At 44.2% G+C, this 26,826-nt stretch overlaps 1 protein-coding gene across 2 annotated transcripts in view; it reads left to right on the plus strand.

The window, feature by feature from the left end:
- The first annotated feature begins 13,484 nt into the window (after positions 1-13,484).
- The window catches only part of Lrp12 (LDL receptor related protein 12), an 87,880-nt gene continuing 74,538 nt past the window's right edge, over positions 13,485-26,826 (plus strand). For both annotated transcript variants that reach the window (XM_075961087.1, XM_075961088.1), the window contains exon 1: positions 13,485-13,908. In XM_075961087.1, the coding sequence (XP_075817202.1) occupies positions 13,491-13,908 (418 nt within the window). In that variant the 5' untranslated portion in view covers positions 13,485-13,490. The remainder of the gene's footprint in view (positions 13,909-26,826) is intronic.

Below are 26,826 nucleotides of genomic sequence, written 5' to 3' on the forward strand. Positions count from 1 at the left end.
TTGGGGTGTGACTGTATATGCCACAATGCACAATTGTCTCAGTTGCCGTTCCCCAGCCTGTTCTAAGGGTTGAAGACTGTGCTATGCCAACTTACTCTCAATGCTTCCTGATTCCAGGGTCAACTATTCTGCTTCCAGAGAATAAAGTTTCTATCAGCATTAGCTCGGGTTAGCCAGGAGGAGATGCTAGCCAGGAGAGGCCTTTCTGCCTCTTCGTTTCTCTACATTCAAACTACACTACCTTGATTGTTAACTTTATGTGTTAACTTTATTAGATCAGGGTATCTAGTTATCTGGTCAATTATGTGTCTAGGTGTTGCTTTTAAGATGTTCTTGGATGTGTTTAGCATTTAAATAAATAGACTTGATTTAAAGCAGAATGTCCAATATCGTACGCGGAGGCCTTCTCCAATCAATTGAAAGCCTTAAAAGCAAAGCCAGACACTCTCTTGGGAAGGAAGAGTTCCATCTTCAAATTGCCATTTCAGACTCAAGCTGAAAGTCAACTCTTCCTTGGTCTCTAGCTTTGTAGCCTAGCCTGCAGAATTCACAGGAATTGATCTGGTACAGAGTTAGGTACCAAGTGGGCATAAACATTGTCAACTGTTAGGTTGAAATACCTGCTCTTCTCTGGCCTTGAGCCTAGCAGCCTGCCCTGCAGCTCTCAGACTTGTCAGCCTCCATAATTATACAGACAGGTTCTTCAAAAGTCCAAATTTTCCCTCTTGCACACACGCACACACACACACGAACAGAACCATGCTAGGAAATAACAGCTGCGGATAGGGCTACAGTGGTAATCAGGTGCGACAGGAGGAAGCACAGGTCAAGCAGCTCCCTGTGTGACTGGAGAGGACTCTCAGAAAGCATTCAGAAGCCCTTGGACATTTCTGAGTAGGTATGATACAGCTTGACATGCTTTTGAAAAACAGCCAGCTTGCTGAAACCAGCGCTGGAAATCATTTTTTTTCCTCTACCTTATTTCTAAAATTTATAGACTAGATAGGGACCTTTTTAGGTTGCATACAACACTTAAGAAAACATAAAAATATGAGTGGAAAAGATTTTTAAGTCTCCAGCTTAATTAAATGTTTTATAGTTTATGATAAATCAATTGCCTGACTTTTTTTTTTTTAAAGAAAACAATGAATGGGCTTGATGATACTTACTCGTAATGCGCTGCTCACCCGAGTGCTCTTCAGTGTTCGGACTCTGCTGGTTGCCATGGCCCCTTACTTTGTACACATTCTCACTAAAACTTGACTTGAAGAGCTTCTGAAAGGAAAAGTGGCAGGAATTCAGCAGGGGAAAGCTTCACTGTGAATCAAGTGTAAGCAAAACTAATCAAGCACTGGCACCAGAAGTACAATGATCTGGGATGCGTCTCCCCGCTAACACTCAGAAAAGAAATCCAAATACTTCTAGTCTCCCTAGACCAAGCTAGTTAAAAATAATAAATATAAGATACATTGGATTGCAGCTCGGTGTGAAAATAGGGTATATGTAGGGTTCTCCAGACCTGAAAAGATAGATTAATGATAGTAGATGGTAGGTGATAGATAGATAGATAGATAGATAGATAGATAGATAGATAGATAGAACAGAAATTCATTTTAAAGAATTATCTCTTGTGGCTGTGATTGTACATTTAGCAAGTCTGAAATTTGTAGGATAGATAGCAACCTGGAAATTCAAGCTTTTGCCATCTTGATTACAAATTCCACAAGGCAGAAGGATGGAAAGTTAAGCAGGGGTTCCCAGCAACACTACTCAGATATCTCCTTTGGGACAAGGCTCAACATGCTCTGTAGGTCCTCCTGCTTCAGCTCCACTCAAAGTTTCTTTCACAAACACACACACACACACACATTTATATACATATATACGTCTATACTGGTCTTCAGTCAAGCATATGGGCATAACAATCTGATCAAACTCATCTATAATTCAACACATCAATTAACCATCATTTCAAAGATGCTATTAAAGGTTTCCCTGCATGCTGAATTAATATAAGTTCCCAAATAATTCCCAAATTATCCTACTTATTTGAAAATTCGTGTTATATTCCAATCATATTTTCTTTTCTTTTTTTTCCATTATCATCATTTTGTTTTGAGGTCTCGTAGTTCAGGATAGTTCAGGATAGTCTTGAGCTCACTACAGAAGTGAGCTCCAATATATTTTCATTGTTCTTCATTTGTCTCTTCTTTCTAGAAATAAAGCCAAGATCCATAATTTGAAGATCTCTGATGAGATGCATGCATTGCAATGTGTAAGAGCTCCTGAGAACACAAATATCACTAACGTGGAAAGAGAGCACACTTCTCCATTCCTTTCCCTATCCCTCTGCTGATAATGGAAGTGATGTTTAAGAATTGGTAGGAAATCCCTAGATTCGGTTCAGCTATTGCTATAGACAAAATACTTCTGTGTTTCCCAAATCACAATGATGCTTGTGTGATTATGTGAAGGTAGAGCCTGTGGGGGATGGGATATCTAGTATTGCCTACCAACTTGACAAGCTCTAGAAACACCTATGAGACAAATCTCTTGGGAACTCTATGAGGGAGTCTCTGATTTGGTTCATTGAAATAGGAGTGCAACCTACCTGTAGACATCACCATTCCTTAGGTTGGGGGTCCCAGACTGAATAAAAAGACTTAGCAAGTTGAGCATCAGTGGCCACTGCCCCACTTCCTGACTGCGAATACAGTGTGGTGGGCTAACTTGAGTTCCAGATTCCATGAATTTCTCCTAGCGATGGTCGGTATGCTCAAACTGTTAGCCAACAGAAACCCATCTTTTACTGCTTTTATAGAAATGAGAAAAGTAATTAATACAGGAGGTAATCTCACTATAAAGAATTCATGCTCACATAAAAGGGAGCCCAGAGATCACACTAACCCCATCTCATAAGAGGTTATAAAAAAATATGTCTGCCTTCATATTTGCCAAACACTTAATCTGCCAGTCATTTGGTCTGGTGATTCCAAGCCTCTGTAACGTTGAACAATAAATTGATTGTAAGTTTTTTTTCTATAGAATGTTTATTATAGCACCTCAAGTGGACTAAGACATCTCTTATCCGATAATGCACAGAAATGTTTTACAGAAGGCAGTCTAGCATATTAGAAAGGACTTAATGTGTTTCCATAGGACATGAAGCCCCTTTTCTTCCCACAGATTAAAAAAAAAAAACAGTTAACTTTTCACAGACTGGAGTTGCTCAGAAAAATCCTTCCCTTCAGAGGAGTGCAGGTATCCCAGCCTATGAGATGATGTTTCTGTTGTCTTGCCTGGATCAGCTCTGACTGGGCTGGGCTGGGCTGGGACAGTGTCCTCCCCCACCCCACCCTCTAAGGTTGTAATATCTACCTCAAACATTTATTCTCACTTGGTGTTGATGACCGGGTCTCCACTAGAGAGCATCCCAGTCTTTCCAGGATTGGAGCCCTGTGAGGCTTTTCTTAGAGTTCCACTCTTTCTAAGGAAAGAATATTTGTCCCCGGAGTGAAGATGTAAATATTTCTCTCTTGGGACTCACTGCCTACCTCGATTGTCTCAGCTAACTGGCCTGTTACTGTTGGTTTTATGTCATCTGCACATCTTTTGGGTAACTCTTGCCACTTCAGCCCTTTTTATGCTCCATGCTTTCCCATGAGGCCACGCAAGGTCTACCATCTCTGCTGGCCTCTGTCCTGCCCTGCACCAGAGTCCACACAGCACAGTTAGCTAGTTCAAATGGGCCCAGATTTGTCCCTTGGAGAATTAGGAGGTTGGACCGGAGATGACCCCTTCTGCTCTGGCAGTTTTAGGATTCTATAAATGTCTTTCCCACCGAATGGGCCTTGACGGTACCTCAGAAAAAATGAAATCCTACCAGGCCTGGAGAAGATTATTTTGACTCCACCATGTCTGTGCCTAGCTCTTTTCTGATAAGTTTTCCATCACGATTTTGGAGCAATGCTTCTGCTTCATGGAGGAGGCTTTCCTGCAAACACATTAGTTATTGTCGGCTTCCTTCATTTTTCTAGTCAGATCATTTAAGATATGTGCTAAAGATTTTTCTTCCACATTTATTATGTCACACAAAATGAATTTAAAGGGAAAGCTTTGCTAACCAATTAGTTCCTGTCCTCAGGACTTTGTCACTGAGGTTTCTGGCCAGGACCCAAGCAGGCCTCTGGCCCTGAGTCTCTGCTGTTAGGATATCTTTGGGCTGACGCACTTCCTCCTCTCTTCTGGTGAAAGGATCTTTTTTATTACAATGCATTTATTAGGAAACTTGCTCCCAGAGGCTTATATGTAAATAGAGGATTATGAGCATAACTAATTTACATGAGATACAAAACATATTCATAAAGCATAACATATTATAAATGATACAGTGAACAAAAATTAATACGGTTTCCAGTTGCAAATCAGAATAGACAAATCCTCTTGTCACTGACTTTTGCTTTTTAAAGTTCATAACAAGTCTTTTTTTTTTTTAGTCAATGAACCAGTCTTTCTTTTTACATCAGAGAACTTCAACGGAGACTGCTTTAGAAAATAAAATATCTATACTACATGCACAAACTAGATCTTAAAAAAAATGATTAATGAGATTGTTTTCCTTTTCCCAAGCTGAATTAAATCAAAAGCATGATCAAACCACTTAGCTGCACAGAAGTCAGTCATTAATATTGCTTAAAAATCTAATAGGAACCAGCTGATTCCGGGCGCACGGCTATCTACGGCTTCTGTAAAGTTGAGCTGGTCTGTCCTGAGTCACATTTGAAGTATTCCAATAGCTCCAAACAAAACAGTGACAGAATAGCCAGCACTAAACAAGACAGAGGATATGTGCTCTTTGGCTATTGTGTTAGCAACTAAGTACACTGAAATTGGCCAAAAATAGGATTTCCAAAAAGAACATTACCAATGTAATAAATGTTTGTGACCTTTAAGTCTTCCACAGGCTCCGTATGGTTATAGGAGGAAAAAAAAACAGACATTTTAAAACATTGATTTAACCTCTTCCTTAGGCAAGGATTGCCTCATGGCAAGAGAGCGCTTTAGAGGGAGCAGTGGGGAAGCTTTCCATAACCCCAGGTCTTTCTCACACAGGCTAGAATTCCACCCTGAACCTTTCCCCAAACGCCTGCTCATTGACAAACACTTGAGGAGAGAGAGACTTGGCTCCACAATGGATGCTCTTATAAGATTCTGTCCCTGTGAGAAGGACTGCTGAGGAAGGAGAGTTGAAGGTGAGGAAAATACAAACGTATCAAGAGACCACCCTCCAAGGAAGGACTGAAAGCAAGTCTGAAGACAGAACTGACAGCAGCTCCTGGGGTGGGGGAGGAAGTTCACAGGATCCAACCCGAAACTTAGAAATATAGAAGTTTAATTCAAAACAGACAATGCATGCATGAGAGGGAGAGAGAAGGAGACAAACAGAAACGATCCCTAGATCACTCTGAGTTCCACACTGAGTTCTGAATTAGAGGCCAAGCGTATCTCTGCGGCAGCTCTCAGACTGATACAGACATCAGATTTTCTTGTAAACCATTGCTGGTTCCCGCGGTGTGTAGACTGAGCCTCTTTAGCACGGCCCTCTTGCTCTCCTGGGCCACTCCTGCATTCCCTTTCTGTTCCCTCCTGTTAATTTTAGACCCACCCCTCTAGCCTTCCCTCGTTCTTTGCTCCTGATTTCCTGTTCTTTCTAGCAGTAATCAATCACTGTATTCCGTCTCCCTTCCCACCATGGTCAGCAAGCACCACCCAGCCTGTCTCTTCAGTGACTCCTCTGCCCAGGTCTTACAAGGCCCTCAGTCACTTGCACGGCACCAAAGAACATGACATTGAGTTGCTTCTGATCTTCTATAATATGATATACATCAGCACACATGTGCACACACAACTAGAATCCTCAATACCAAACCACTTTACATCCTCAGAACACTTTTGCTCCCCTTTCCCATCTCCACTTGGTCGTTCCAGGGCTGAAATGTTTTCCCATCTCCTATGCACGTCCCCCTTCATCCTGGCAATCTCGCGTTCTGTTCTCAGATGGAGCTTTGACTCTATAAGGCCATCTCTAATTCTTTCTAACAGTTGGAGTGCATCATTCACACGTCCCTGTACTGTGGCTCTTGCATTTGTTACTGAGCAGCTCCAGCACCTGGACGCTCACCCCCACATAGCAGTTGCTCAGCGAATTCTTGCTGCATGGATGAGCGTTGTACGTATAAACTGGTATGTCTCTGACTGTAAGCTGCCTGGCAGGATAGAACTTCCATCGCTGAGTGATCCTGCCAGAGAATGTCTCCAACTGCCTCAGTCTCCACCACCTTTAACCCATTCCCATATTCGAAAATAAAATCTCAGAACTCTAGCTAGTTTTTGGAGGACTGATTTTATTTTGCTTAACAATCAACTTCAGTAAATATACATTCATGGAGGAGAAAAAGACAAGACTGATAACAGAAAATGGTGACTTAGAAAGGTAACTTGCTGAGCGTTTTCAAACTGGAAACTGCTCTGCGTCGTTAGCCTTTGTGATGGTGACTAAAGACTGAGAGACTCGTGATATCGTGAGAGCACCTTGAATATGTCCTGCTGGGTCTCCCATCTGGGGTGCCCTCTCTGCTCTTTGAACCTGACTTCATTCCGGACATGAGCTCACCACCTCTGAAAACTGACACAGGCACAGCATTTTGCCACAGACGAGAGGATTGCAATTGCTCTAGACAAGTGAAACAAGGCTCACTGATTGCTGAAGGAGGACACTTTAAAGTCCTCTGTTAAAGTCCTCTGCTGGGTTGGAGAACCAGGGTCAGATCCAGTTTAACAGCAAATAAAATGTTACACAATTTATAGATTTCAGAGGACTAACTGAGGCTATAAAAAGTTCATTTTACATAGTAGAGTGGAATTACTAAATATTGATAATAAAATTATAGAAAACAGTCTTCAATGCTAGAATGATCTTTTTTTAAATCTTGACTAAGCAGCACCTTGAATATCCACAGGGTTATGTGGACTTTGCCTTGCAGTGATGTGTAGGCCCTTCCTAAGACCAAACTGAAAGATTCCTGTCCTTTCTATTTATCCTGCCTAACAGTTTTGTTTCCCGTTTTCCCCAGGGGAACATTTCATTGCCAAGCTCCTTAGCTCATCACTCATTAAAGACTTCCTGAACATACTCTTGCCTGCAGACACTTATCTAGGAAGATTCAGTACTAAATAAAACAGATCAAAGCCCTGTCCACCTGAAAGTTTCTTTACTTTACCGTTCTTCCTTAATTGAAAGATGGGAGAATCCGAAGATTTTTATTCCGTTCCCCAGATCAGGGAAAGACACCAGCCACAGGCCACAGAGGCCAGGTCCAGTTCTGAGAGTGAACAGGTGCTCATTTCGTAGTGCTTTCTTCCCTGAGTAATACCCATGGAGGGACTGGCCAGAACAGGTCTGAAGCCTTCCCTAGAAGGAGGTTTCTGGAGCACTGATTAAGTACCCTGAGAAGGAAGAACAGCAACTGAGAAGGGGTTTCTTCAAAGTCATTACCCACTGTGTGGTAGTTTGAATGTAACTGGTCCCTATAGTCTTATAGGGAGCAGCACTAATAAATAGAAGGTGTGGATTTGTTGGAGTGTGTATGGCCTTGCTGGAGGAAGTGTGTCACTGTGGGGGCGGGCTTTGAGGTTTCCTATGCTTGGATACCACCCAGTGAGTCAGCTGACTTCCTGTTGCTTTCAAGCTGTACACTCTCAGCTCTGGAACCACATTGGTCCACATGCAGCCATGCTGTCATGATGATAGTGGATTGAACCTCTAAAACTGTAAGGGAGCCACCCCAATTAAATGTTTTCCTTTGTAAGAGTTGCCATGGTCATGATGTCTCTTCACAGAAATAGAACCCCTCACTAATACACACTGAATAGGAAAACTAGACAGGAGTGGAGAAGCATGGGCAACCCAGCTCTCTGCCTGTGAAAAATGGCAAATGTGCCCAGGAGCCTCATTCCCTGAGGTCCAGCCTGAGAGAACAGAAGGCCAGAGCTCTTGGGACTCAGATCCCAGAGGGCTGTCAAAACAGCTGTCCGCTTCTCCCAGTCACGTGTCAGCTGCTGAAACCTCTGAGGCTTCTCCCTCCTAATCACCGCTGATTGCAGTAAGCCATGCATTTCAAGGGAAAATGTATTTTATGCAATTTTGTATCTCTGAGTTTATAAATTGGAGTTACCATGTCAGGAGTGTTTGGACTTCCGCAGGGCTAGTCATAACAGAGGCCAGGGCATCTGGTGACTAAAAAGCCCTGGCGACGAGAGTCATTGGAACTAATGCTCCCAAGTGCTTAACATTCTTTTTCGGTTCCTTATTTCATTTCACTGAATATAAGAATAAAATTTTTATGCTGAAATACTGGTGATACAATTTCTCTGCCATTCCCTGCTGTGTGAGCAAGGCCAGCAGACTACGGGAATCCAAAGGCTTAGGCTGTTCTTTTCCCTTGCAGCTGGTGTGTGTTCAAAATGCAAGCCCGCCTGGGTATTTCCAAGGAGAATATTCTTTTCATGATGAAGCTGGAGTAATCTATTCTTCAGTAGAAATGACCTCTGTTTTCATGGCCTCATAACTGAGCAGTTTCATGTGAGTTGATGTATTCTTTTGAGATCAGAAATATCCGTCATAGATTTTTTTTTCCTTAAGATTAGGGCAATAAGCAACCTAGGTTCCTCTGATCTTCAAAGGGAGCTATAAATGACTCCAAGGTCACCAGGAAGAAATTAGCAAAACAGCAAAAAAAAAAAAAAAAGTCAGATGGATGCTTCATCTGATTGATTCTCGCTGCTTTCCAAAATGGAAAGAAATAAAAACAAGTTTAAAAGTGACTTTTCTTTCTCAAAATAAATCTAAAAAGGCAGATGTCTATCTAATTTAAACTGAAGATAAGGTACTGTTGATCACTTTGGTGAAACAAAAGGCATAAAAATAATCGTATAGATTTTATTTTAAATTGCATATTAGAGAATAAGGACTGCTCTGATTACATCATTTATATGTTAAATGACAGTAGCTGTCATTTACTGCCTAAGTGCCTGGCTTCACATACAACATAGTAGACTGCTGGCATGTGCAGGCTCCGGCGTCTGAGTTTAATGCTCACCATTTTCCATCTGTGTGATCTCAACAAACTACCGAACCTTTCTTCCTGTTCACTCATTTGAACATCGAGGATAATAATAGTATTGACATCAGAGAATTGTTTGAAGATTAAATGAAAGCCATGCCATAGGTGTGTGTGCACACGCACGTGCACACACACACGTACATATACTAGAAATAGTATGATTTCACTGCTGGTACGTAATCAAAGAGGCCACATTCCACTTCCATTTTAACAGGGAGAATATAAGATATAAGAATTTAGGGTTTTATCAAGGCTAACCACCCAGATCAAATCAGCCTTGTAAAACTCTTCAGATCTCTGCTTTTATCTGCTCCAGCATGCTGCATTTGTTAAATGCACTGGTAACCTCAAACTCCATTTGATTTGGGCAGAATACAAATAAGTTCTATGTGCTTGAAATTAGCGATATGTCTCTATAAAGAACCACTCGTTTGACATCATCGTTTCCAGGTTCACTGCTAATGGGCTCATGGGGACTTGGGATGAGCTCCCATCCAACAAGAATTACCAGTTCGTATCCTCAATCAGTCATGAGAAGAATTTAAATGTGAAGACAAAGACATGTTTAGAAGCTTGCAGTTCAACAACAAAAGCCCGAGAGGATTTCTAACAGTGTGCATGGCTTGTTATTCTTCTTGATGGGGCAATGGCTTTACAAAGTCTGCAGAAGAAAACAGGTTATGGCTATTCCATGCTTACACAGGGGCAACAGTCTGGCTAGACAGTCAAGAAGTTGAAGTTATGAGGGCAAAACTAAATGTGCAAGGATTTGGACGGCTATGTGATGTAGAACCAGTGTTACGCTTTTACCAGTAGGTACAATGCTAGGCTGTTAGCGCTCAGAACATAGAAAATGACCTCGATAAAGGGGCCGGGGAACTAGTATTTGAATTGCCTAGATTGGTAGCTCTCCTTTGCAACCCTGTATTATTCAACTCCAGTGAAAGCCATTTTCTTAGGAAGAGTTCTCGCTTATTTAATTACCACCTTTACTATTTTTCCTTGTATTTGTATGTATTATCTAAGTTTGTTTTTCTTTTGAAAACTAATAACTCAGTGAAGGAGAGATAATTTGTCTTTGGAAGTAAACCAAGAGGAAAACCCACTAACCTCGATTTTCTTTCTAGAAAAGATGATGCTCAGAGTTCTAGATTTAAATTCCCAGAGGAACCTCAGTTCTGAAGAGATCACCAAGGGCCACCAAATAGAAAACCGTGAGTGCTTATTCATGACAGTAACAATTAAACCATGTGACTGATAAAGGAAAAAGATCTTTAAAATTTTTAAAAAGGGGGAGATTTTGATTATTTAAGGGCATATTATCATAAAGTGGAAGGTTACAGCCCTTCCCAAACTGCACTAATGGAAAAAGTCCGCACACGTCTCTACTCATCATCTGTGCTTGAGGAGTATGAGACTCACTTGGAAGCGCATTAAGAAGCAACCCAGAATTGTTTTAATGACATTTTCTTAAACTTTAATGGTTGACAGAGTTCTTTAAGACTCTGTGGAAATAACCTCCCTATGAAAAGTACATGAACACAAAAACTTCAAGCAATCTCAGAAGGCATAGCGGGTCACTTGAAGCCTGTTTATGGATATAAGGACACGATTTATGCTTTATTGGATGCAAATCTGAATTGTCCAAGCACAATACGTACTCCACTCAATGGGATGGTTACCAAAACAAACCTCTTCATAGCTAGAGTTCTAATGGATTTCAAAGTGTTTCTTCATACAACCAACCTAACCTAGAGAGCTAGGAAGGCAGGCTGGAAAACTTGGAGGGTGCTTATCCTGCCTGTGCCTCATAAGGTGCCCACTCTAAGACGTGTTGCTTGGACTGATGTATGTCTGAGTTTAATGCCCACCACTTACCATCTATGCGATCTCAACAAACTACAGAACCTCTCTGCCTGTTCGCTCATTTGCACACAGAGGATAATGATGGTATTGACATCTGAGAAGATAAAACAAATACCATGCCATAGGTGTGCACATGCATGTGCGAGCGTGCATTCACACACATGTGCATATGCACGCACACACACACTAGAAATAGTACTTCACTGGTGGTATGTAATCGAAGAAGCCACATTCCACTTCCGTTTTAACAGGGAGAATATGAGATGTTGTTTAACAACACCCAAGATTCTACTAGGATTATTTTGCATAAGGAAGATCGTTCCCTTGTACACATTCTTCTGGGTCCTTTTCATTGACTCCTCTAAGACAGACAGCTGGAGTGATCGTCTTTAAACTTTCACAAACTGCGTGTTCTTCCATCAGAAATGTGTGGGAGCTCACATTCTTGGGAGTTTTGCTGTTATGGATTTGCTCTTTTGTCTTTGAGTTTCATTGCTCAGTGCTTTGGATCACTCCAGGGTTTCAGACTGGAGGTGCATAGCCTGTATTTGGTGGGGGATGTCCTTGTGACTATTTCAAGGAAGTATATGAGATCCTTTCTTTTTCAATTTGCAGATCTCTGTCTGGGTTTCTCAGAATACTTCAACCAAAACAACAGATTGCAACAGATTGGACGCAGAAGCAGATATGAGAATCCAGATGTTTCCAGCCAGACACAAAGGAGATTGCAAAGACAGAAATGACGGCACTTTTCTATTTGCTTTGAGGATACTAATATAGACTTGTACGTTTCATCTTAAAAGAATTAAAGATAGAACTCTCATTTTAATTTCTAAGTAGAAGCTCTTTGGAGTCCTCACTAAGATTTAAGAACATGAAAGGGACTTGGATAACAAAATGCTTGTTCATTTGACAAGTCTAAGACACGGCCCAGCAAGTGTAGATGGAGAGGCACAGATGGATAGTCGGGGTCCTATGTGGGCACCATGTGTCTTCTCTTGGGACAAGAGTTCCTTGGATGGGGGCAGGGGGAGATGGACCCAATCCAGTCTACTTTGTACCCCTGCTTGTGACATGACCCAAACACAGCTGCTGTGGCAACTCAGTTAGCAGAAAGAACTGGGGAAAAACAAGCAATCAGAGTGTAGAATAACATAAAACAAGGAACGCTATCTGCAGATGGCAGACTCAAGAGCGCCAAAGCTGGTGCATTCTCATCAGAGAGACTGGAACAAAATGCCCAGAGTTCATGGCTTTTGTTTGTTTGTTGCCACTTTGTAAAAGATTCGTAAACTTTTGTAATACCTGTCAATAGAGTTTTTATCTTCTGTAACACAATTTCGGGGGTTATTAAAAGGTTAAATCAGCAAGAGATACAGGAAAAAAGCCTAATGTGTTCCCCCAAGGCATATACTAAAATTTAACAATAAGTGGTAGGCACTAAACATCTTGCTTGATTTTCCTGTTACTGTGGAAGGGTCTTGACTTTGGAATCGGGAAACAAAAAGTTTATTGGCAATTTGATACCTCGTTCGGGACAATTTAACTTCAACAAGTCTCATTAGCTTATCTAAAACGTGGATAATATTTATCTCACGAGGTTGTCAGGGATCAAGAATCCCAGTGTACTGTAAGGGTACAGTATAGATAGAGCATTGCGGATCTTCGAGCGAATAGCGGATGGTGCCTGTAATGGGCGGGCGAGGATAGCAGTTAAGACCACGCAGACACTTTAAACGGTGGAAGGTCCGGTGTGCCAGTGTCAGTCGCTACAGACAGAGAAGCGTCACGGGTCATCCCTGTCAGGAGATGGGAAGAGGCTTGGGAGAACTCAGGGCCATCCCTCTTTCCACGCCTCGACCTCAGGTCCACTCCAGGCATACCTGTCCAGCGGCCACCCCATCTCACCAGTGACCAAGGGGGCCCCCGCTGCTTCACCGCCAGATTAGAAGCGCAGGACCCCGCAGCTCAGCGGGATGTCCCCCAGAACCTCTAGTCCAGAATCGGGCTGACCACGCGGACCCACGACCCACGCGCTGGTGCAGGGTCGATTCCAAGTGGAGCTTATGGGGTGTGTTTGTCAGGGGGCGGAGGGAGTCACGGTCAGGAACTTTCAAGTTCACAGCCTCCGACCACCCACTATCCCCTCACGACTGGGCCACCATCAACCTCAAGGATCTCCCGGGTGGACCCCAACATCAAGGTCCAGGACTGCGGAGCTTCATCCATCAGAGGACTCACCGCCCAGATCCTCCACCCCCTCATCGCGGCTCTGGAGCCCGGGAGTCTAGCGTCCAGAGTTCGCGGCGCTCGCACATCGATTGGCACTGCCTCGCTGCTCCGGCTCCAGGCGCCGGGGTGAGCGGCGCGAGCTCAACCGAGTCCAGCGGAGCGCGGGGCGGGCACCGAGGCAGGCGGGCCAGGGGATTGCCGAGTGCACGGATGAGCGCAGGGGGACAGCGGCTCGCGCTCTCCGTCTGCCGGCGGGGGGGCGCCGGCGAGGACCGAACCCCGCATTCGCCGGCCCTGTCGCCTCGCGCCGGCCCGCGCGCCCGCGCCGCGCGTCCCTGTGTCCCTCCCCTTCCACCCCCCCTCCCGGGAAAGCCGGCTCGCCTGGGGCTCGCGGGAGGGAGCGCGCGGACGGCCCCGCCCCTCCCCCCCCCTCCGCCGCCGCGGAGCGCGCAGGGAGCAGCCAGGGGCTCGGCGGCGGCGGCGTCTGGCCCCAGCTCCTCCTCCTCCTCCTCCTCCTCCATCTCCTCGCTCCCTCCATCTGCCGTGGGTATGGCCCGTCGCTGGAGCACAAAAGAGTCTCCGCGGCGGGGGTCGGCGTGGCTCTTGCTTTTCCTCACTGGGGTGTACGGTAAGTGTCCGCCTCCCCGCGCCCCGCTGACCGAACAAAGCTGGGGCGACCCCGGGGGCCACCAGGCCTCTAGGACGGGCTTTGCCTGGGCGACCCGAGGAGACCCCGGCCGCCGGCGGGACAAAGACCCACGCGGGGTGTGCGGGGAGGGTTGTCTGCTCTCGGGGATGCTTGGGTCCGTTCGCCGCCGCCGACCCCTCCGGGCGAGGGAGGCGGGCCGGTCGGGACCAGGGGTCCCTGCAGAACCACGACGTGCGGGCGGACTGCCCGGCGCGAGGGCCCCGGCGGGCGGCTCGCTCCTCTAGCTCTAGCGCTCGCCCGGCGCCGGCTGCACAGTCGTCTCGCACAAAGATGTGATCGTGAGACTACGAAGGGGAGGTCGCCTCCGGGACGGTCCTGCCGCCACCACCTTCGATCCTTCCCGAGGCAGGAAGTTCTTTTCTCGATGAAATTGCCGTCCTGTCTGTCTCTCTCTCTCTCTCTCTCTCTCTCTCTCTCTCTCTCTCTCTCTCTCTCTCTCTCTCTCTCTCTCTCTCTCTCTCTCGGTTCTCACTCCTTGAAAAAGCACCTCGCTTGCTTCCTTCCCACCCCTCCACCTCGGTGCCCCGGGCTCTGTGGGCTCCGGGCGTGTAGGATCTTGTTATTCCCCAGTAGCTGCACGCCAGAGAAGGCCAGAAAATAGTTTCCAGCCCCACCTCAGTCTTATGCTATTGGGGCGTACAAGTCTGCCCTGACTCCCTGTTCGCTTGTCATTCCATCCGTGCCCTCCCTCCGCTACTTGTCACTGTTGCCTGATACCAGTCGGTGCTCTGCTAGGGATACCAGTCTCTAAGGCTAGCAGAAGGCTGATGGGATGTGGGAACTGTGCTTTGTGTGAACTAGAGCAGTGTTCATCACTTGAGTTCTGAGCTTTGGCTCAGGTCTGACTCCACCATTCTTAGTTCTCATTAGTTAACTCTTTGAATGGGTATTGCAGGGAACACGGTTAATATTTCCATTTTGGAGCATTGCTCAGATTTCTCCAGAAAAATACTTTGAAGCTACCATTTTTCCCCCCAATAAATTTTACTTACAAAAAGTCCAAGTCATTTGCCACAAATACTGGTTCAGTAGTATAATGGTGGTGGTTTCTGTCAACATATAATTCCCCAGCATATGGTAGCATCTCTTTTGAAAGCATTTGTCTGTAGAATTGAATATGATGGTAACTTTCCTTACCTGAGAATTCATATTACATGAAAAATATAATGGACTTAAATTGCCATTTACTGGCAGCCAAGAAATAGTAGTCTTTTTAGTATAATTCAGGATGTTGCTCCCTTTTCTGAATAGTCTGTTAATTTGTTCTGGGCAGGAGGATGGGTTCATCCACATCTGATGTAGTAACTGTCAGTGATGTGTTTGTGTGGGACCAGAAAACTCAGTGCGTTTTCATTGTTAGCTCCGTCCCCGCTTGGCTGATGACTTGTGGGTTTGGGTCTACACCAACGATCAATAAGCTATTACGTTGTTTCTTCTAGCCTGGAGGTGAGTATAGTCGTGCTCTAGGTTTGGTAGAATGGCCCAGGAGAAAGGGAAACCAGCAGAATCTTTAATCTAGGGTGATTAGGGGTGTCCAGTTGTGTAAGCGCTGCACTGTAATCAGAATTGTGGTGTCTGATCAGATGAGGTCAGTAAGTGAAGTCTTTGATTAAAAACCCATACCATTAATATTTGAATGAAAAATCTTTTCCCTGTAGAGGAAAAGAGGCTGTCAAGCAGTATTGGCCTTGGTGTATTCTTTTATACCAGTACACAAAGTGGCCTTCTGGTAGGTACTTTCCAAAGGGTTATCTTTTGGGTGTTTGTGTTCTGTGGGGGAATTGAAGGCAGAGACCAGAAGTCCTTTTCCCAGCCTCGCAGGATCATATTTATAAAACTAACCAGTGATTAGGGTCCATATCTCCAGCCACTCGAGTTTCAAATAATAAGAAAATAGGAGTCAGTGAGGTAGACAAAACATTGAACTATGTGGGCAGAGCTAAAAGGAACTCTTCTCTCTGGAGTTAGGGGCATTCTCTGTACACACAGCTGTGTGGATGTGTCTGTCTGTCTGTCTGTCTCCATTCAGGTTTGGGTTTATATTAATGGCAAGAACATCTAACTGTAGTGACAGGTAAAATAGAATAATGGTGCTCGGTGTAAGTGGACTGTGTGGTAGTATAGTGAACCATTTGGGAGATGTCTCAGTAAAGTGCTTGAAGACCTAAATTCCATCCCTAAACCCACGTAAAAAGTTGGGCAGAATGTCATGCACTAGGGATGGCCGAGACAGCCAATAGATTCTCTGGGACTCATTAGCCAGCCAGCCAGCCTAACCGTCTTGGCAAGCTCCAGACCCGAGATAGCCTTGTGGGAGAGATGGACAGCACCTAATGAGGGACACCTGACCTCTGACCTCCACATATACCTACATGTGTGCATGCACAAATGTGGCTTCCATAATAAAAATCTCTTGTGCTAGCTCCGTAGGTAAAAGGTGTTTGCTGCAAAGTCTGATGACTTGAATTCAATTGCTGGAGCCCACATAGATGGAAGGTGAGAACCACCTTCACAAAGCTGTCCTCCGGCCTCTGCCAACATACATGGTGGCACACATGCCCTCATTCATGCTTATGTAGGTAAAGGAATGAATAAATAAAATTAGTTCTGTTAAAGCAAGTGAATATTCTGAATACCTTGACATAGATCTGGTAAGGAAAGGTTTTTGAGCCTATATTTAGGAATTCCAACACTGTTTTATTTGCTGGCTTGTTGAGTTGATGTTTTAGGTTACTCTTGGCTATTAACCAAAATATAAACCTTTAAAACATTTCATGTAGCTTTAAAAATCCTCACTTGGTATTCATATTCTTTACATGACCTTTTATTTCTTGGCGAACTATGATATGTGACTATTATAGCTGCAGGTTATCTTTCTAGATGCCAAGGTCTTATTTGAACTTTTAATTGTGTAAAAGTATAACTGCCAACTACAGTTAGTGTTTTCTGAGGCAGTTGTCCTAGGACCAGTAATCACCTTCCGGTTGTTCTGTCTGCAGAGCTTTGAATATACAGGAGAGCAGGAGAAAGTAAACGTTGACAGCTGCCATTTAAAAGCTTGGAGGAGTAAGAACATTAGTGGAGGAATCCCAGAGCTTAGCTGGGTTAACCCTAGCCCGCTGCCAGGGAGAACGTCCTGCTCAGCTTCTCATCCCAGGGTGCCCACCTTGTCCACTGTGGAAGTTCTGAAACCCTCTCTCTCTCCAGGTCACTAGACCCTAGTCTTGTTTATTTCCAAGACCAGTTCGGCCGCAGTAGCAGCACCTTTGCTCTGTCTTTGCTGCCTGCATCCTCAATCAGGGTTTGCCAGCCGCCACTCAAATAGAACCCTAGGTGTAAATTTTACATGGTTTTCTAGATAGATCTGGAAAAAGAAACAGAGTTCTTAAGATGACACCCGCCGGCTTGTGATACACTAGGACATACCGTCTGTTATTCGTTCTCCCCTTTCCTGCTTTTCCTTCTTTGGGCTTGTCTTTGGGCCCATGGTTTCATTTGATGAGCACTGACCTAGGTGAAGCCTTAGCTTGTAATTTAGACATTTGTTTTGCTCATCCTCGGTTTTATGAATTGCTTCGAAGGGTTATAGGTCATTAGTTTTTGCTAACTTCCTGCTAAAGCACTGAGTGGCCGTAAAAACTCATCCTGACGGGTGGATCTCGGCTGACCTGTGATAGCATTCACATTTGAGCTGACAGCTTTTGATTGCGGCCAGGAGTCTGATGTGGACCTGCTGTTGGAGATGCTGTGGAAGGGCTCACCATTCTTCTTACTCTCTCTTTTATATTTAATGGGTGAAGCTTTTCCCATGGAACACTGAGCGGTACTAAAAAATTTTCCAGTTTAAGGATAGACTAGAAGTTCCAATTTTAGAAAAGTGGTAGAAATAACTGGAACAGAAGGGGAAAATGTAAGCTGATACCAATTACTTCTGAGAAAGTCAAGCTTGATTACATAAAATATGTTGAATAAAACTGAATTAATTGCTTAATATAAACCCTTCCTTGACTTCAGAGTCTAAATTACGCCTATGTCCTAGGGAGACTGTGAAGATGGGCATCTCAGTCCACACAATTGTAGATGGTTGTGCTGAATGGCAAGCTTCAGAGGGGTAGCTGTCCCCATTCAGAGGGGTAGCTGTCCCCGTTCGTTCAGAGGGGTAGCTGTCCCCATTCAGAGGGGTAGCTGTCCTCGTTCGTTCAGAGGGGTAGCTGTCCCCATTCAGAGGGGTAGCTGTCCCCATTCAGAGGGGTAGCTGTCCTCGTTCGTTCAGAGGGGTAGCTGTCCCCATTCAGAGGGGTAGCTGTCCTCGTTCGTTCAGAGGGGTAGCTGTCCTCGTTCGTTCAGAGGGGTAGCTGTCCCCATTCAGAGGGGTAGCTGTCCCCATTCAGAGGGGTAGCTGTCCTTGTTCGTTTAGAGGGGTAGCTGTCCCCGTTCGTTCAGAGGGGTAGCTGTCCTCGTTCCGAGAGGAGCGTGGAAGAGATTTGAGTGATGTGCAGGAATGGCCTAGAAGGTTCCTAGAGAGTATCATCTCCATGGAAGAGGGACTTTCAGCTGAAAGTGAGCAGCAGTTAGAAGAACGTTAAACCTTAAATGTTTTAAAGCCAGGGTCTTGCTCTGTAGCCCAGGCTGTCCTCAAACTCACAGCCATCCTCCTGCTCCAAACTCCTCAGTGCTGAGTACAAATGTGAGCTGCCAGCCTGGGCCAAGACTTCTTCTTTTCAAAATAGAAAGTCTAATGTTTATGGAGAAATAAAGGGAATGACTGCTTCTGGTCTCAGGTGGTTTTTTTCTTTTTTACTTAATTGGTGGTTTTTCTTAAAAAAAATATTGTTAGCAATATTAACTAAAGAATGAAGTTAAGCAGGAGATGGCTGCAGATGAGATTTGTGTACATTTAAGCAAATTGAAAATGCTTTGACTTTGACATTGTAAGGTGAGCATTAATCTGCTCTTGTTGCTGTCTCTATAAATAGTGAAGATGGTTCTGTGTTCAAGACTTGAACTAGCACTAACCTCTTTACTTCTAGGGTCCCTTCTCTTTTCCCTTCTCTCCTCAGTCCTACTTCCTCCTCTTTTTTTGAGAGAAGTTGATAGATGGACACAACTTACAACCATTATATATATAACTTAAATGCTGAACTAGCTTAGTGGGGTCTCACCATCTGATCCTTAGAGAGAGAAGGAAACTGACGTTTGCTGTCTTTACGCATTCATTGTTACAAGTTCTGCTCTTGGGCATTAGTCATTGATCGCTCCAGTTGGTCTCACCTGTTTTTTAATCAAAGAGAAAATGAAGTTCTGAGAGTTGACTCTGCTATCATTAGAAAGTCATCTTTGTTACGGCTAACCATCTGTATTCATCCGGGCATCTCGCAAATGTTTGCTGAATCCTTAGCTCTGGTACCGTCAGGTGCTACCTAGTGGGCATAGCTTCTACCCCCGTGTGCTTACACTCCAGTCAATGAATTGTTGAAAGGTCTCTGGCAGAAACTAACAAGCTTGGGGATAATAAATATGGAGTGATTAGGGATGGATGTCTTTCATAGGGGACATTTATAAGACCTAAATGTTAGGGAACCGTGAGAGTTATTGTCAAGGAGCCTTGTATGTGGGAGCAATAAATGAAAGGCCTAGAATCAGCGAAGCCTGGTGTGGAAGAGCTGGAGTATTGCAGATACAGGGACTCACGTGGCTATGACCAGAGCAGAGTGGTTTATGGGGGGACAGGACAAGGTTAGTTCAGGGTAACCCGGGAGCACTGACAGCTTTGAAGAACATGGTAACTATTGGGAAGTTTAAATGACACCGTATAATTTTTATTTTGAAGTAATCGATTTGCTACACAGTGTGGAACATTTGAAGTAGGCAACGTGCTCATGAAACTTTGACTGGAAGCCTGGTGAGAGACGTGTGTGGTTGGAACAAGCTGCTGGTAGCTGAGGTGGCCGGGTGTTGTCCTGTCGATAGATAAATAAGGGGGTTTCCTCCTTCTTCCCGGGGAGAGGGAAGTTTTGGTGCGTTTGTACGTGGGTCTGGGCTGGGAAGATGTAATGTCATCTGATTGTTCCTATACATTTTCTTGACGTTGTGTAACGTGATCACGAGTTAAGAATGAAGAGGAGAAAGATGCGCTGAGGGTGATTTCCTTCCTCTCAGCGTAGCAGTTTGGACCCTTCCTTGTTCCATCGAGAAAAGACAATAGGAAGGACACTCAGTGTGCAGTGATGCTGTCCATGCCTCCTACCAGGAGGGCACTGGGATGTCATTACACAAACGACAGGAGCGGCTGAGGCGCTGGACCGCGGGGCTCGTGGAACACGCAGTTCTCGAGCTCTTTTTCCCCACTCAGTGCAGAGCATAACTTTATCAGTCTTAGGAGTATTTCAGGCAAGAATCCAAGGATAGTATGGAAGCTAGATTTCAAGTATCATTTTATCCAAATTTAAAAAGTAAGAGATCAATAGAAATTGTTTTATGTCATTGGAAGAGGCAAGACTATATTAGCAGATTGGTGAATTTCACAAGAAATTGAGAATAAAGTGACCTCTCACCTTTTTACCAGATCCTGTATCTTCTTTATAGAAGACGGAGTTTTAGCAGGTTGTAGAACATCAACATAAATGAAGCTGGCAGAACAGGTCTCCGGTTTTCTTCTTAGATATTTGACAACTCACTGCCCTGCCTAGACTCAATATGACAAAGTCAAATTGTTTTAGACTGATGCTTTCACTATTGAAGGAGTCCAACCCAATACCTCTTTTGATTCACTTAAACATTCCAGTTTTTAGAAAACTAAAAATGCCACCGACCTTTCAGTGTTGGAGTTAAGTGAGCACAGTGGAGTGTTCAGCAGTTGGCTCTTGAGCCTTTCAGCTATGAGGAAGATGCAGAATGATTGCATATATCTGATGCACTCATGACACCAAAACCTTTTTACTAATAGAATATAAACTTTCTACACACACACACACAAAGTGCCACGACTGCTGTAGTCAGTGCGAAGCGGCCCCAGACAAGCTAGGATTAGTCATTTGCTCCAGTTCTTCCTGCTCCACTTCTGCTTTCTATGTGGAGAGGCCCGTTGCTCTATTCTTAATGGTAGTGATATTCTCTTTACATCGTTACACTAGCTGCCCGCCAGCCCAGCATCAATTCAGTCATGCCCACACACAAGGCCCGATGCCTTTTCTGAAATAAATGCAGGTTTGTTTATGTAACTTTTCTGCATCAAATCTAGCAGCAGGGGCAGTGGGGTAGTTTGGCTGGTGAAGGCATTGCCACCAAACCTGAGCTCAGCCTCCAAGAGCCACATGACAGGAGAAGAGAATCAGTCCCCACACGGTGTCCTCTGACTTCTGCGTGTATGCTGGGGTGGAACACACGTGAACGTATGTACACATCCATACCTACATACTCGTAAAGAAACTGGGAGAGGCGTAGCAGCATCTCTCACCCCTGCCCTTCCTGTGCTGAGTTCTTGCCGTGTGTATATTTCTCTCCTGGCTCTTGCACACACTCTTTCTTCTGTCTGCTTGTCCACTGTCTGCACTCGGCTGCCTCTTGCTTCTCTTTCAGCTTTCCCTTAGAAGCTGCTCCCATGAGAGTCTTGGCTTCTCAAAAGCTGTTATACACATCTGGAATACACAGGCCTGCAGTACAAAGCATGTATGTACACATGCACGCACATACTCACCAGTAGCCATGCTTAAAAAGAAGAGAGCAAAGTTAATGTTAATATATTTAATCCAGCATGCCTAAAACATATTGCTTGTACATAGAACCAATAGGAAATAATTATTAATTATTAATGAGATACTCTGCATTATGTTTTTTTGTGCAGTCTTCAAATACAGTGTAAATTTTATACTTCAGGCCAATTTCAGCTCACCATGCTTAAAATGCTCACTAGCCGCTTGAAAAAGTCAGTGTCTATTCAAGTTGAGTAGACCTGTGACCCGGAAGCTTTACTATTAGGTATAAAACTCAACACAAGTACATAATGTGTGCCAAAAGGCACACGCGAGGGGCCATGGCATCCTTGTCTGTTGTAGTCCCAGACTGCAAACAACTCATCCTTACACCCCCAGTGGAAAGACGAGGGGAACAGGGGGGCAGTGTGGGCAGCGGTTCTCAGCTTGGAAGTCTCAGGAGTCACTTGTTTGTGAATCCAAAGGATATTTTTAAATTGGGGCTACATGCTTGCCTAAACCCACAATAGAAATTAAAAAGTTATTAATATGAGCCTATTTAAAATGGCAGTGAGAAACCCGTTACCACGCATACATTGATAAAGAAAAATATGCTAAAGGACACATTTTCTACAACAAAAAAGTGAGAAGACTGGAGTTGTTTTACTTTTGTGCAAGTTATGGTGGAGCTCTAGTGTGTGAAACACACTTGGTTTAATAGCAGACAATACTTGCTGAATGAATGAATTCATTTACCCATAACTAAAGCAAATTATATTCGTGGTATTTCTGAAGTTGAAGTATTTACACATTCATGAGAGTGCCATAGCAAATTGGTAATGACATTATTTTGTGCTGAAATATATTTACTAATATTTATTAGACTTTGCATTTGTAAGATCAGTTTACAGCCACCCTTTGCTTTCTTCCTTCCTTCCTTGCAGACTTGCAACCTAAGGGCCCCCCCCCCCGCGCCTGATTTTCACATCTGCTCATCCGTTCTTTTCACTGTTGACGTTAGTGGACGGAGCTGCACGGAAGTTTCTTCAGTGTTTGAGCTGCGGTTGTTTTGCCTTCTCAGGTTCGGAGAGCGAGTTGTGTTTATGAGCAGTATAGGTCCTGTGGTAAGAGCAGAAATGAGTGGTTTTGTCTTGATGAGAACGGCTGAAAAGAATGCTGTCATTCTCACTCTGATTAAACTTTATTTTACTGAACAACATACTAGAGAGGAGCCAGTAGGAAGCAGCAGATTCCTGTTGGGACTGGGTCTTGGAGGAAATGGAGTGGCTTCAAGAGAGCTGAAGCCCAGTCCGAAAGGCACAAGTTGGGAGGGAGGCACGTGGGGGAGGGGGTGTTTCCAGAACAAGAAATGTGAACTGAGCTTAAGTCAGGGGTCGAGGTCTCTTGGTACCTGTTTCATAGACTGGATGCGGAATAACAGGTTATAGGATAAAATAGCCAGTTTTCTTCTCAGCGCTGCTATTGAACTTCTCTGAGTACCAGCTAAAATAGTTGGCTATCGTTATAGGCCACAGGGCAAGCATAATGCGTACAGATAAGATTGCCTCGTTAAGTTAACTTAGCCCCACATCACTTTTCTATCAAATTGTAGCAAGGGGCTGAGTGGTTTTTTAAATTATATTGACATATACTGTACATATGGATGGAGTGTAGCATCATAATAGGATATATATGCACACACACGTACATATTTATACCATGGGTAATGATCAAGTCTGAGCAGTTAGCATTCTTTCTCACTTTTTTGTGCTAGGGACCTTTAAACTCTTCTAATTACATTAAAAATGAACTACATTGTGAGCTGTAGTCGGCCTGCTGTGCTTACGTGTGGATGTGCTAGAGAGACTTGAAACTGGAATCCAGGATGTGGCCTGGCTTTACGTTATTATTTTAATCTCTAATCTAGCCAACTGCGGTGGCACAGACCTGTGTTCCTAGCACGTAAGAGGTGGAGGCAGGAAGACCCAAAAGTTCAAAGCCAACCTGACAGCCTGTCAGAAACCAAACACACACTGAAAAATCCCTGATCTAAGCAGGGAGTTAGCTCTACCTCAGCTTTGGTCAGTTCGCTTAAATTACTTCCAGTTTGGTCTGGTCTAAATCTGTTGTGATATTAAACATTCACGTATGTTTTCTTTTGACATGAACTTTAATTTCCCTAGAGTGAATATTTAGGGGTGTGGTTCCTGTGTCTCATACACAGGTTTCATACACGTGTTCGAATTTAGGAGGAAGCACCGAGCTCTTGGTATCTTTTTATTGTCCCTCTGAAGCTTCCGTAGCAGACCCTCCTGTTTCATTTTGCGTTGCTAAGTGGCCAATAATGTTGAGCATCTTTTTCACGTGCTGTTCTGCTGTATTGGATGAAGTCATCAGTTCATGCATTTCCAATCAGTTTTCATTTTACTGTTGAGCTTTTAGGGGTCTTGTGTGTTATTTTCCTCTGGATCTATAGTTTGTCTTCTAGAACTGTCATGGACAAAGCAAAAGTTTGACATCTTACAAAGTTGAGCTTCTCGGTATTTTATCTTATGAATTAGGTTTTGTTATAATTCCCTTTACCCAGCTCAGATCAGGAAGGATTCTCTCTTTCCTAAAACCTTCTTGTTACACATTGTGACCTAAGACCCATTTTGATTTATCATTTGTGAGTAAAGTTTGTCAACAAGTTTCCTTTTTGCAAATGGTTTCACTATCACTTGTTGAAAGTATCACGCTTCCCATTTGAGTTGCTCTTCTACCAGGTTAAGTGACCACGTAGCAGGGTCAGCCTGGACTGAGTTGCTCTTCTTCGGGGTCAGCCTGGACCCTGCACTCACTCTCAGCTCTCAGTCCCGTGAGATCCCTTCCCCTATCACACTGACTTGATTGCTATGGCTTTACAATTAACTATAAGCGGGAAAGCCAAATCCTTTACTTTTATCTCCATCAAGATTTCCTGACACTCTGATCCCTATTCCCTTCCAGATGTTGTAGCTCATCTTTGTCTGGGAAATATCCTGATGAGGTTTTTTTTTGTTGTTGTTGTTGTTTTGTTTTTAATCATATAGTATTTGTTGGCAAAGTCCGCTCATTTGTTTCCTGGCCATTCAGACCTGAAATAACCACACTGATGTGCTCCCCCTCCCCCAGCCCCTGCACACACAGACTACACACAGAAATAAGTTTGAAAACATGAAAATGATAATTTTCTAGATTTGGCTTCTAGGTGTACCTTCTTTTGTGTATGTAACGTGATTGCTCACTTACTAGTTTTAAGAGGTATTTCTGTATATTTTCCTGGGATTTCTTTCACATTTTATTTTTAATTGGGAATAAAGACAGTGTTGTATTTATCTCTCCAAACTGTATAGAGTTGAGACAGGGTCTCACTGTGTGGCTCAAGCTGCCTTTGTACTTGTGATTCTGCTTCTGGAGTGCTGGGATTACATGCACGCCCCATGCCTGGCAACCAGTGTTTTAATATGGAACTTGTGGCCCTCCTGTTTCTGCTTCTGGAGTGCTGTTGGTTGGTTGAGACAGGATTTCACTCACACTCTACAGCTCAGGCTGCTGTGGAACTCACTGTAGTGCAGGCTGTCTTTGAACTCATGGCCGTCTGCCTGCCTCAGCCTCCAGAGTGATGGGACTACAGGTGTGAGCTACTGTGCCTGCCTTTTTGCTTTTTATTTCCAAATATGTTACTGTGGACATCAACCTTTAAAATTTCAACCTCTAGAGTACAATTCAGCTGCTTTTAGTATATTCACAGGGTAACCATCACCCCTGCCCAACTTCAGAAGACTTGCTTCAGCTCCAGAAAAACAAAAAACCAAAAGCACTATACCTGTCAGTGATCACTGCCTCTTCAGCACCCTTGCCACCCTGGTAGCCAGGAGTCAGCCCTGTCCTGAGATTGCCTTGTTCTGGGTGTCTGATGGAAGTGCAGTCCTGAGACACCGTCTTGTACCTGGTGCTTATCCAGCATGTCTTGTTCTTGTGACTGAGTTCCTGGTTCCGGGTTTGTCCAGAACACACTCCGTCCTGTGACTCGTGTGGTGTGGGCATTTCAGCAGTTGTCGCTTTCTGTGTTCCCTTATTTGGGTGTGTAAAGAGGGCTTAGAATTTGTAATTCATGTTGGAACTCTGCCTTTGTAAAGAACTCCAAACTTATCCAGACGGGCAGTGCTGTTTCCCATTAGCGTGACATTCTCTGCTTTCACCAATACTTCGCTGTCCATCTGGTATCATAGCTACCCTGTGTGCGTGTGGAGTGGATGCCATTGTGGTTAAAATGATGAGGAAGGGGTTTCTGGGTTTTTCCTGTGTTTGATGGCTGTTTGTGTGTATGTCTCTTGGAGAGATGTCCATTCAAATCCTGTGACAGTCCTGATTAGTTAGCTTACTTCCCTTTTCGTTATGTGAGAGTTAGAAGCTTTGGGGCCTGGTTTGGAAATATTCTCCTGTCCTGTGGGTTACCTTTGCACTTCCAAAAGTGCCCTTCGGCGTACAAGTGTTTTCAGCTTTAAACAATACGATTAATCTGTGGTCCCCTTTGTTTTCCTAGTCAGAGGCCATGGTTCATCCCTGTGCTTTTGTTTGTTGTTTTTGTGGAATTGTGTGGTCCATTTTGGCCTGTTTTTGGTTTTTACTATGGTGTGGGTAGGTCAGCTCATCCTTTGTGTGTGTGGCTTTCTGTTTAGAACGATTTGTTGAGAAGACTTTTTAATTTTCTTGACAGTTCTGCCAAAGGTCAGGTGACCTAACAGTGGGCGCATCCTTCCCGGATCTGAATCCCATTATTGCCTTCATCTGTCCATCCCGTCTCAGTTTCTCTTCCCATGCTGTGGTGAAATCCTCTGACCAATGTAACTTGAGAGAGAAGGGTTTATATGGTCTCTCAGTCCAAGGGCACAGTATGTCCTGGTTGGGGAGCTGTGGCAGATAGCAGAGACTGAAGCAGGTGGTCACACTGCATCTGCAGGCAGAAGTGCATCCTTCTGCCCACAGTCCAGGGCACAGCCAGGGAAACGCATCCCTGAAGTGATTGGGCATTCACACAGGAGGTGAGTCTCCCCATCTCAGTTAATGAAGATGTGCCCAAAGTCCATCTCCCAGGGGATTCTAGAATATGTCAAATTAGCAA

This window comes from Microtus pennsylvanicus, chromosome 2 (assembly GCF_037038515.1).
Source record: "Microtus pennsylvanicus isolate mMicPen1 chromosome 2, mMicPen1.hap1, whole genome shotgun sequence".
NCBI lineage: Eukaryota > Metazoa > Chordata > Mammalia > Rodentia > Cricetidae > Microtus > Microtus pennsylvanicus.